We start from the raw sequence: 11,859 nt of genomic DNA, 5'->3' as shown, positions 1-11,859 counted from the left end.
TTATCTCTTTATCTGATGGAACTCCCGTATCTTTTGATAACAGAGTCGGACGGTCCGACCACGTTGGTTCCGAATGGTCGAATAGGTAACCTTTTCCTATTCGGGATCATCCGAGAGCGATGGATTTTGCTCCGTCTCAAAGTTCATACATAGATTTGCCACCTCATGGGTAGACGAGTGATGTAAGTTACCTACGAAGTCGCTAAGGTTTACTACATTCTAAGTGTAAGCCAGCATTAGGCCGTTATTCATCATGGCTGCGATCGGGTTACACACAGCCACAACCACGGGGTCAGAGAGAAGGGGAAGAGGAAAGATTGGAGGCAAGTAGCGGCGACTGTATGAAGGCAAGGGTATAGTGTCTATTCCCGCAGCGCGAAATCTTCCCCTTGATCAAAATGTACAAAATCACCTTTTGGGGAGGGCTTCACGCTTGAACTGCCTGATGCCCGAGGGTTTAAAGGACGGCTCGAGGGCGTGAAGGCATGTACTGGATACTAGCAAAACAATATCATAAATCCAAAACTTGCCCCTCCATATATCAACCAACACCAAGTGGTCGAGCGGTAACTCGATTATTTCATCTTCCTTGGTCTAGTGGTCATGATTTCCGCTTGTCATTAACACCGATAAGCGCGGGAGACCGGGGTTCGATTCCCCGAGGGAGAGTTTCTTTTTGGCATGTTCTTTTTTTTCCCTTCGTATTCTTCACACAGACGGCTTTTTATTTTTCATGGGTATGTCTTTGTAAAGATAATTGTATTTATTTCACTGCTTGCTACCTACAAAACTGCTGATATAATAGACATGTGTGTAGTTGTCAGATGGACAACATCGATGATTGGGAAAGGAGCGACCGAAAGAATAACTATATATCGTCGGCTAAACATAACAATTCACCCCCCACTAGTTAGTTCAAGAATACCAAACCACCACCAACGATATCAAATAAACGCCTCCCCTGCAGCTGTGCTCCCCGATGGGTCTCTTCCCATCTGCCTGCGTCGACTGTCCAAGAACATCTCCACCATGCGCTTAGTGGAAATCGTGGAATGAATGTCCTGGAGTTTATGGTAATCGTCCATCATGTCCTCATGCTCCTCCTGCTGTCGGGTATTTTCATTGTTCATCCCACGCGAATCACGGTAGCTCCGCATGGACCGGAATGAATTGGACTTTCCATTCGCGATTGGGCGTCGAGCTGAATACCGTCGGTATTGTTCTTGGGTCCACATTCGCTTCTGCGACTTGGGTCCAGCTCTGCGAGGTGTCGGAGACTCTGGAGGTGCGAGCATGTTCGATGATCTGATGCGAACTGGAGACGGCATCTGTTTACTGGGAACTCGGACAGGCGGAGCATCCGAGACAGAAGGCTCACAAATGCCTTCAGCACTCGACGGATTTGGCAGGCCTTGCATTGGCTCAAGAGGTTGTATCTTTTGCGAGGACAAAATGGTCCGTACGCTGGAGGCTCGACTGAATGGACGGGAAAAGTTGTTCTGAGCCAGGGTCTTAGGCTCCGCTTGTGGCAAGGGATCATTGCATCTGTCGCCTTCTGGGAGGTAAGGCTCAACGGCCATTTCTGGGACTGGCGCCGGAGCCCGCTTGAGTATTCCCATAAAGATCTCGTCGTCATCGTCCTCGAACTGTGAATTCTCCCGGATATGCGCTCTGGTAGGGCTTGTCTTTTCGATTCTTTCAATCTGGGAGCTCATCCACTTTTGCCAGTCTACACTGGGCTGCACGGGGCTGTCTAGTGTAGTCGAGCCATCAGGTCGAGTCGGCGAGCTATATGCTGTTCGCTGAGAAGAATATATGGTCGCAGTTCCTGTCTCGTCATTGATGAAACTGGCCACACAACCACTCGAGACTTTTGTGGGGGTATTGCCACTAGTCGTCCGCGAATAGACGCTGGGGGACTCGCTTCCTGTCCTCAATGCCTCGAAGCGAGCAATGACAACGCTCCCAGTATCCTCTTCAGGCTCTTCACCAATAACGTATGGGGAATGCGGGGACTTCTCTCTCAAGAAAGTCCCAAGTTGTGGATAATTCTCCTGATTAGACATGCACTGAGAAATCTTGCCAGAGGTGTGTCCGAGGGGACCTGGTTGGCGCCACTGTGGAGACTTCGAGATACCAACGCGTGCAGTTGCAAATGATCCCGCGGTTGATGATTCTTCACTCGGAATATGCCGAATGGTACGTTTGCTGCGGTGTGAATATATCGAAGATGCGCGCTCTGGAATCGCGCGATATTCAGGGACCGTGCCAAAGACGATGTCCTCATCAGGCGTGTGGACAGCCTGCCGTCTAATCTGCTGCATCAGAGCCGAGTAAAGGTCATTACTATCAGCCCAATTGTTGAATACCCCAGGACTGGTTGCCTCGTCCGATTCGCTGATGATACCCTGGCACAGGGGAGGCTGGTGACGGGTGGGATCAGCAGGTACTCGAGGCAATTGCTTGTTCAAATCTCCATGTTCTTCAATCAAGGATAGCGACTGGCGATGCCGGGCCTTTCGGGTCATCACACTGTTTGCCACGGAAGAATCTGCCCAGCTAGTCACGCGGGATTTGGATGTACAGAAACTTTCCCCCCCCTGGAGACTCAACCGGCAGAGGACTGGACATCACGAACTGGTCCATATTCACCTTACCACCCACAACAAGCCCAGCAGGATGACTGTCAACCGCGGTGTCTGGTGTCGCGATTGAAATGGCTTCTTCCTCGAGGCTGAACTCGGACTCCTGCTCGGCTGGTTTGGAAAATCCAAAGACGCGTCTGAAGCCATTCTTGATGGACGAGGAAAATGTTCGGGATCTATTGCGTGAGGCCCATCGAGAAGTGTGCTCTGGTGTTGAACCTGGAATAGGTCCAGTATCGCTCGTAACCCTGAATGACTTTCGAAACGGCTTGTGATCTCTTTTGCGCCGGTTGAGGAGCGAGGAGCTTCTAGTCTGTAATTCCGGGCTTCCAGCGTCCTCCATGAATTGATTGCGAGCGAGCTGAATGGCCACATCTTGGCTTTTGGCATGTCGGACTGCTCGGTTATTTTGACGACGGCCTCGAATGAAAGACACAGCGGGTCGTAGGGTCCGAGGTAGCTCGATTTCCGGGCTTCGATCCAATTCAAAGGCATGCCGAGGCGACATTGAAGGTGGGCCAAAAGGTACATGAGAAGGCCGCGCTCGGGTTGAGAACATGGACTTGGCCTTGCGCAGCCGGCGGTACGATGAAGGCACCGAGCTATCGCGTCCATCCAGTCCTTGAAGCTCGGTGATTGGCGGCAGTGCGGCAGAGTCTTCAAGTGTATGCCCTCGATTTGCACCATCGTCCTCCGTAGATTGACGAGGAGTGACTGGAGGTGGAATGGAGGCGGAATATACCGAAGCATCGTCGTTTGTATACCGAAGACTTGATCCTGGCCGTCGCTTGGGAATCGCGACCTGCGCTGGGCCGCCCAATCGATCATAAGCCTTGGATTCCGTCGAAGAAGCGCTTGAGCGCATCGCCCGTGATGCAGCCGCCTTTGCTTGGGCTTTGGCGATTTCCGGATCGACTGGCTCTGGCTCTCGAATTGGACGAGCTCTTCTCATGGAACGAGTGGACATGGACCGTCGCAGTCGATCGCGGGTACTGATTGAGGAAAACATATTGTGAAAGTCTGTATAGTACGTGGTACTTGAATGAGAATTGATGTAAAGAGATGGTCAAAAGAATCAAAACACTGTAACTCAAAAGTATTGGGCATTTCATGTTTTGGTCTGGCGGGTGGAAAGTGCGTGGTGGTCCATCGTGGCAGGTGCAAGTCAACCTCGAGACAGTCGTTGGTTGTTGCCGTATACAAGACAGGATGAACTCCAGATCATTGACCATGCAATTTCAGATCTCAAATAATCAAAATCCGATCTGAATTAAGCATCGGGCTAGTAAACAAGGTGCCGCCACTAGTTTGAATAGTTCTAAGCGCTCGAACGGGACTAATGCAGTGTGAGTCACCTTTGGATTCAGCCTTGGCCTGACTCAATCACGACGCATCCACCGCAATACGAGTCCCAAAGTGGACGCCGACATGAAGACAAGAGAATGTCAATGGAAATTGCAGGACACAAAGAATCGTGCTGACAAGCCCTTTGTTGTCCAGCGCCTATAGATAGGTCGCCTCTTCCCCCACGCACTTCACATTCAGCACGATCGCGTATTTTGTATATCCCAATGGCGACATCCAAAAAGCCCACGTGTTCAGCCTCAAGTGGAGACAATTCCCCGCCGAAACCCTTCCGCCACGTTCACCTTGACGGAAGAACGCTCGAAGGAGGTGGCCAACTCGTCCGTATCGCCCTGGGACTATCGGCATTGACAGGCCGAGCAGTGACGATAGATCACGTCCGCGGAAACCGTGGAGGCAAGACTGGTCTCAAAGCATCACATGCGGCAGCAGTCAAATTGCTGGCCGAGATCAGTGGCAGCCACGTCTCGGATGGAAATGTGGGATCGAAATGTTTGACGTTCACACCACCACAAGCCAGTATAGACGAGGACGAGCAATTACTAGACGCGACCCGACAACATCGAGATGTACCGCTAGTATCGTTAGATACTCTGTCAGTGAAACCAGAGTACAACATTCGCTTGACAACTCCGGGATCCGTCTTTCTCATTTTCCAAGCATTATACCCCTACTTGTTGCATGTTGGATCGCGCGCAATGACGGAGCGCATTAGAGTGAACATCATCGGCGGCACAAACGGGACCAGTTCCCCTTCCTATGACTACGCTGCCCAGGTCATGGCGCCAAATTTTGCTCGGCTGGGTCTTCCTCCATTCTCGATGACTTTGCAGAGTCGTGGCTGGACATCTGGGGTCGTGGGAATGGGTGAAGTGAGCTTCTTCATTCGTCCCTTGCTAGAGCCCCTAGATGGAGCCGCGAGTGAGAAATCACAACTGTCCGTAGGAGCCGAATGCGCGTCTCGCTTTCCACGGATCAATATCACGGATTATGAGTGTGGGAAGATTACTCGCATCACTATTACGATCCTCGCACCAAAGGATACTCTTCATGAAGCCAATGAGAACGGAGGGTCTCTGACTGTCGCCGAATACGTGGAGCAAGAGACTCTTCGCAGGCTACGCAAATCTCTGAAGACACTAGACCAGTCAATTCTCGCCGAGCCCTTAGACGGAGAACGTCATATACCCATCGACATGTCTCCAACGGAAATCACATCTCACCCAAGCCGAGTATACATCCTCCTGGTCGCCCATACTTCCACGGGATTCCGAATTGGCCATGATGCCTTATTTGGCGATAACCGGGGACACAAGCCCACAAAGCAAAAAGTCGGAAAGCACCAAAAATACAAGAAGGGACAGGGACCACCTCCCAAGAAGAAGGACTCCGAAGCACATCTACAACGGGTCTCCGACCTGATCGATGGATGCGTGCAAGGACTCATCGAAGAATTGTCCGAAACATACGATGATACACAGACTGACCAAAAAGGTGGATCGACAGGATCTACAACTGCCAAGCGGTCCTGTTTAGACTTTCATATGAGAGACCAAATTGTGGTGTTTGAGGCTCTTGGGAATCTTGGAGACAAAGTGGGTATTGCTGGAAGCGAGGCGGCTCAAGCCCCCGAAGACGAGCGATATTGGACTCTCCATACCAAGACAGCCCAGTGGGCGTGTCAGAAGATGTTGCAGGACGTTGCCGATAATTAAACCCCGATCCGACAATTTAAAGGAAGACCAATTGTATACGGTGATTCATGTGATGATACATGTGAGAGGAGTCACAATCCACCCAATGAAACCCCATACTTTAATGCCATCCTATTGTGAACCCTGTAAGCGAGCACTATATCTGCTGTTCATTTAATCTAACAACAACCAAAAATCTGTCACATCCCCCAAATCACCAATCATTCAATGCTGATCATGCAACTCAATGAATCGACCGCCCCCACCAAAAATCTCCGAAGTGCCCCAATGGCTACCCCTGTCATGTTCAGAAGGCTCATGAGGGGGCAGTAAACACCGTACCCCAACGCATCAACCAACAAGATACGCACATCCTAAGCCGAGATGACAGGAGCTGGCATTGCCCCATGATAAATGGAGTCTTTGCAACACGACAGGGGTCTACGTCGGTTGGATGATATGGACAATAATGGCATAGACCCGATAGACTCTACCCAACTGCTACTAGACGACTTTAAGTCTTCATTCTGACGCACCCCACTTGGTAGCTGGGCGCTCGAGCCTGCACTAGGCCTTGCAGACTTGCACGGCAGGGCTTACCAGGATCGGACCGTTGAGAGCCACCGACGCAGAATTACGTGTCTCGCTGACAGGGATGGCTTCACCCGGAGACCATTGTCGATTATGGAAGATTCCACGGCGCTAATAACAGGGATTCCCTACTTTCCTATCGCATAGCTAGTAGCTACTAAGTACTAGCTGGACTCGCTCCGGGGGTTACCTGCCATATCAGTCGCGGAATCACAATGCTAAGCCTCTCTCTAGCAAGGATTTCGAAACGAGGCGTGGACTTAACTCGGCATGTATTCCGAACTCCTGCACAGCAGCAAGCCACGATCCCCAAACGACAGGATCAGCCTTAGAAAACCCACGACAGTCTCGACATTCTCGAAAGGTCATGGTAACTGAAACTAACGCCCTTTCCAACAAACGACTTGACCCCCTTTAGCAATTGAAAGATACAAGCGGTAATTCAGCGATACAACCATGGTATTTTTGTATACTCTGTACGGCCGTTAGGAATGGTTTCCCATCAAGCCACACCAACCCTCCCAACCAATCCACCCACACTGCCACCATTGCCCGTGATCAGCCCCTAAACCTACCTCATAGGGTTCATCAGATGAAGAAGTGGAGACACAAATTCCCCACAGCCCACCCTGAAACAGCGAACAATGATCTGACTGTGGCTGAGCGGCTTAGCTGGAGAGAAAAAAAAAGGGGTGAACGGGTAACGAAATACCACGAGGGAATCTGATTTTTGTGTGGAGGAAGCACCGAAGTACAAGCGAAGCCTACGCTCGACCCATGTGTTTCACTTCAAACACGATTCCGTAAGGGTCAATCCCCGAATCCCGAAGAACAAAACCCACCTTCTGTATGGCCTGCGTATGAGTGGTTCAAACCGTTCCTTTGAGGATGGGTTCTGAACTGTGGGGTGCGTCGGATCCTCGTTTCCTCTTTTTTTAGGTGATTTTTCTCAAGTTGGTGCCCCCACGAGCTGGTTGCTTCAGGCAGCCATATCTGTGTAGAGAAGCTCGAAATTTTCAGAATAAAGAATAAAAGCTAGCATTGAAAACACAAGTTGTAAGATATGATGTCCCATAGAAAATTAATGCCTATGATTGGCAGTGTAACTCTATCTCTCGACCTACCCAGCCTTATTTCTGTGTATCTTCAATCCACCAGGCATCCATATACACTGCACTGCAAGTACTTACAATCTTAATCTGCTCTGTCGACACAAAAACCATAAACCCCGTATTTATGAACATCATACCTCATACTCCATGTCCACACCCACACAAAAGAAGAATCACCTCTTACCCCTCCTCCCCGCAAAAAGTAGGTTTCCCAAATCAATAATCGCGAACATCCCAATCTCACCACGAACACTCCAACACCCATTTCAGCTCTAGTACCCTCAAAATACGGAGTCCCTAGACTACTACCGTCTTTACTATTTACTTATGTTCTCCATATGTACCAGCAAATGCCGGTGCCTACAAGTGGAGCCTATTGTCTTTTCTTGTCTCGTTTCACGAGACGATCGGGGCGCTGGGCATTAACTATTTACGCTGGTTGGCGTTCGCGTGGTTGTGGGTCCATTTTTTCCACAATGGGCCGCCCGGAGGGACTCAACTACTGTACTCGTTCTGGAGGGCGGGACGTAACTAAGCGGGTATAATGGTTTATGGATGGATGGTCTTTCTTTGTATGTTTCTTTTCTTGTGGGGAGATTTTGGAATAGTGGTGGTTAGAGTTGGAGGTAGGGAGCCGCGCGAGGATTTTCTTTGACGGGGCCGACGGAACCAACGAGGCAGGATTGTGGGTAACCTCACGGTCAACACCTACACTACAGAGAGAAAGAAGCGTAAAAGTGCATTAGGCTCGAGCTCGTGTTAGGAAATAGAAATAGATGTCCCGTTTTTGAATCCTACTATTTTTACCAGTGGGAGATTAGCGATCCTGAAGAACGCGATGGTTACAAACCATACTTTGAAACATAGGGTAGTTGGATGAAGAGATCTACATATTCCATATACCCCATCGAGTCAAGTGTAAACCGCACCATTCTCCAGGACCCTCAAGGCTGAAACCGAAACTCGATCGACATGACTTGCATCCAGATTCAAATTGAAATTTGAGATGCAGGTTCAGATTCGATTCAGATTCTATTCAGATTATATTCAGATTCAGGTCATTACAGATTTAGATCTAAATTTGGATAGAGATAGATCTTGGTCTAGACTCAGCTGGTAGGTTCTCCGACTATGTCTGTTTTCAGAGTATACATGCCACAGATAAAGATCTTCGGCCTGTATAGATGTAAAGAGGCAATTGTTCAAGGACCTCGCGAGGTGGACGACGGTGGTTCGAGTCATCTCGACGTTATCTTGCGGATGGGCGGCAAGTGCCGCTGCTTGTAGAAGCCCTTGACGCATGAGGGTCAGCTAGACGATGTACACTATCAAGCTCAGCCCGAAGACTGATCCGAGTGTAATGAGGACAATGCTCCATAGGCTTGGTGTTGATTCTGTCTGGCGTTCTATCGTCTAAAGTTTTAGATACTGTATAGAGATAAAGATTGGATACTGACTGGGATGGCTCACCATTGGCAATAATCGTGAACAACCAAACATTACTATCCCGCTTCTGAGTAGGACTACAGTATGCTCTGTATAAGCACGTAGATAATGCAGTACTGTACTACCTATCTGTCTAAATACTAGCTTACCCTTCCAAACATCCGATCGGATCTAAAATCCGATTCCGTCGGGTCCTATAGCCTTACAGCTATGTCCTCGCCAGCCTCGTCACAAAGTCTACAAACAAAGAGTTAACGGCTGAGCTGCACAGCTCTTTAGCAAGCACCAAACAAAACCCAGCCTTGGGCAGTAAGCAAATGCCGAATGCCGAGTATTGAATTCCAACAAAGAATAAAGCAATAACAAACCTCAAACTCATACGGCACATGACGCTGACAGCCCCAGTCCTTCCGTGTCGCCAAAGTCAAATGAAACGGAGTATCCCATTCTAAACAAAGCACTCACCCCATCGCCCCAAATCCCAAGTCCCAAATTCTCCAATATTCTACCCAAATATCCCTGCACGTGCTCCCTCAGCCTCTCGGCCCGGGCTCAAAATCCAGCCCGACGACAGACCCAGAATCTAGAACTTAGAATCCAAGGTTGGGGGTCCGGGGCTATTAGCCCCAAGCCCCCAATAGCGCTGCCTGCTTGCACCCTGCGCCCTGGGGCTTGGGGCTTACGCTTAGGCTTGGGAGTGTCAACCCTGGGTGCATAAGGTACCCCCAAGCACCGCCCACTCCATCCTGCGCGCCGACACAAACTGCACCACCGTAGCACCGTGCAGGATGATTGTTGATGACGGCTTATACAAACGTAAACTGAGTCCTTGGGGGCTTATATCCCGGGACCAAACGTTTCGGAAAGCCCGGACTTATTATTTTTACGGGATCTGCGTTTCAGCGCGATACTGGCACCTGGCAGTGCCGCAGGGCAGATGGGGCTTGGCCCCGGAACGCCGGGGGTCGTTGCGGCTGATAAAATAGCTCCGATCATGTGGGATGGGGGCCGAAAAGTATAGTAACGGACCCAAGGGTCTGCGCTGTCACCGGGTACCGGTAAATGGGCGGTTCTAGGCGTGGCTGGGGATGGAGGGATTAGTTTCGTGGCCTCGGAAGGTATTACTAGCTATTATAGTCTACGGTATTGGTTATGATGGTGGTTATGGTTACGAAAAGACCAAATTTGTGGTGGAATGATAAAGCCGTGATATCAATGCAGTGAGGTATCTAACTAGGATAAAGAAACAGCTTCAAAGTCGAAAGGGATACAGAATCGATCATTCGTCCTGCCCAATCAAACCCGAAGCATAATCAAGCATTAAAAAACAAGTAACACAGGGGGGTATGGCATCGCAGACTTGATCACAAAAAGGTGACGAGTCAAAGACAAAAAAAAGAGAGAAAAAAAGGGCAAGTGAAACTGATCTCGAACCAGCGACATAGGGGGGAGGACGTATGCGCAAGGAAAACAGCACTGCAAGAAGAAGAAAAAAAAAACAAAGACGGCAGATCAAAAACGAAGGTGTCGATCGCCGATCGACTGATATCAGATCCCTATTCTGCGCCACTGCCCACCAGTGGCAGATCCATGAGTTCAGGCCCCGAGTCCGTGTCGTGTCGGATCCGGGGTAGTATTGGTATGCGTATTCCATGCAATGTTCTATCCTCCATGCGAAAAAGTGTCCATCTCGGATTTGATGTCAAACCGAGAGGATAAATAAAAAGAGATAAAGCGAGTGGAAGAGAATGCGCTCGTTCCCGTAGGTATATATGCGGGATGAAACTTGTCCTTGAAGGTGTCGCAACGACATTTTCAAAGGAACCGTCTCCAAGTGATAAAGTCGGGGGTAACCTCAGCCTGACTCAAGCGAGACAGAGCGAATGGGTTCGAGCACATGCGCAGCCGCGGAAACAAGCGCGAAAGAATTTCGAAGAAAGACGCGAGAAAAAAAGAGATAGCCGCCATTCGTACTGGTGTAATCCATAATCAAACTCCCGGCGATGCATATGAGACGGAGAGGAAAACGTGGGAATCGGTCCGGCTTCCATCCATTCACCCAGTGAATATATCATAATTCTTCATATTCATATTCACGGGAACCAGGCCCAGCCTGTCAAGATGGCATCCAGCGCACACCGTGTGAGTGTGTCTCTGGAACTTTTTTTGTGTGGTTTCGTTGCCGGACCGTTCCGGATAAAGGTTTGAGCACTTTACAGCTCAAGGTCTGACACCTTGAAGGCGGAGTCACTGAATCGCTCCGAGGGCAAGGTGCGTTTGTAGTCCCGGGGCTGTGCGAATGGAGAGGCGGACGCTGGGCGGCGGAGGTTGAGTGTCTATTGGGGAGGGGTTGTTAGTATTCTTTCGGTGTGGTTATTCCGCTTTGCGCAAAAGCTCCGGTAACCTTGCGTAAGAGGCTTGGAGTTCTGCAAGTTTTCAAGCAGGAAAGTACTTACGACACAGTCAGAGCACTTAGCGCCCTGGCGGTTGACACGACCTCGGCAGCCGCGGGGGTAGTTTGCGCAAGAGTACATGATGGAGAAGGTGGAAGTCGCAGAGATCAAGATGGCGTTGAGAGTTTCACAGGAGTTGGCGAGAAGAAGGTCTTGGAGAATAGCGGGCGCTCTTTAGAGAGAGTTCTCGAAAAAGAAAAATCGGGAAAAGAGCTTCGGCGCTGAACTTAAAAGCCGGAGATAAATTCCTGTCGGGGAGGGGAAAAATGGGGGACGTAATGGGCGTGAAAGATGGAATTTCGGATATGACGTCGGAGGGACACTAGCAAGCTATCGGCGTCGATTTAGTGCTGCAAGGGTCAAGGAGAATCGAAGTCGAAGAGTGACCAAGGGGCCGAAAGGTTGAGAAAGGTTCGAAGGACGAGAAAGTTAAGGGGGGGGGGTGGATGATGGGTTTATATCCAGAGAGGCTCAACAGGAGGTAAAACCAGGCCCGTAAAGAAAAAAAAAGGATAATTTATTTGAGGATTTTAAATGTATTAGTATATTTACT

The 11,859-nt window shown here is 49.7% G+C and overlaps 3 protein-coding genes across 3 annotated transcripts; 1 reads left to right on the top strand and 2 right to left on the bottom strand.

Annotated features, from left to right (window-relative positions):
* Positions 1-944: 944 nt before the first annotated feature.
* Positions 945-3,654, bottom strand: N7496_004238 (uncharacterized protein; the record flags this gene model as incomplete). The annotated part of the gene is made up of 2 exons (XM_056697169.1): positions 945-2,532; positions 2,585-3,654. 2 exons carry the CDS (start codon positions 3,652-3,654, stop codon positions 945-947), a joined length of 2,658 nt encoding a protein of 885 aa, XP_056559381.1.
* A 562-nt stretch (positions 3,655-4,216) lies between these two features.
* Positions 4,217-5,725, top strand: N7496_004237 (putative RNA 3'-terminal phosphate cyclase; the record flags this gene model as incomplete). The annotated part of the gene is made up of 1 exon (XM_056697168.1): positions 4,217-5,725. One exon carries the CDS (start codon positions 4,217-4,219, stop codon positions 5,723-5,725), a length of 1,509 nt encoding a protein of 502 aa, XP_056559380.1.
* Positions 5,726-11,066: 5,341 nt separating this feature from the next.
* N7496_004236 (uncharacterized protein) lies at positions 11,067-11,387 on the bottom strand (the record flags this gene model as incomplete). The annotated part of the gene is made up of 2 exons (XM_056697167.1): positions 11,067-11,189; positions 11,310-11,387. The coding sequence occupies 2 exons, from the start codon at positions 11,385-11,387 to the stop codon at positions 11,067-11,069; spliced, it is 201 nt and encodes a 66-aa protein (XP_056559379.1).
* Between the last annotated feature and the right edge of the window lie 472 nt (positions 11,388-11,859).

This window comes from Penicillium cataractarum (genome assembly GCF_028827025.1).
Source record: "Penicillium cataractarum strain IBT 29864 chromosome Unknown utg000002l, whole genome shotgun sequence".
In the NCBI taxonomy this organism is placed as follows: domain Eukaryota; kingdom Fungi; phylum Ascomycota; class Eurotiomycetes; order Eurotiales; family Aspergillaceae; genus Penicillium; species Penicillium cataractarum.
This window is presented reverse-complemented; position numbering and strand designations above follow the sequence as displayed.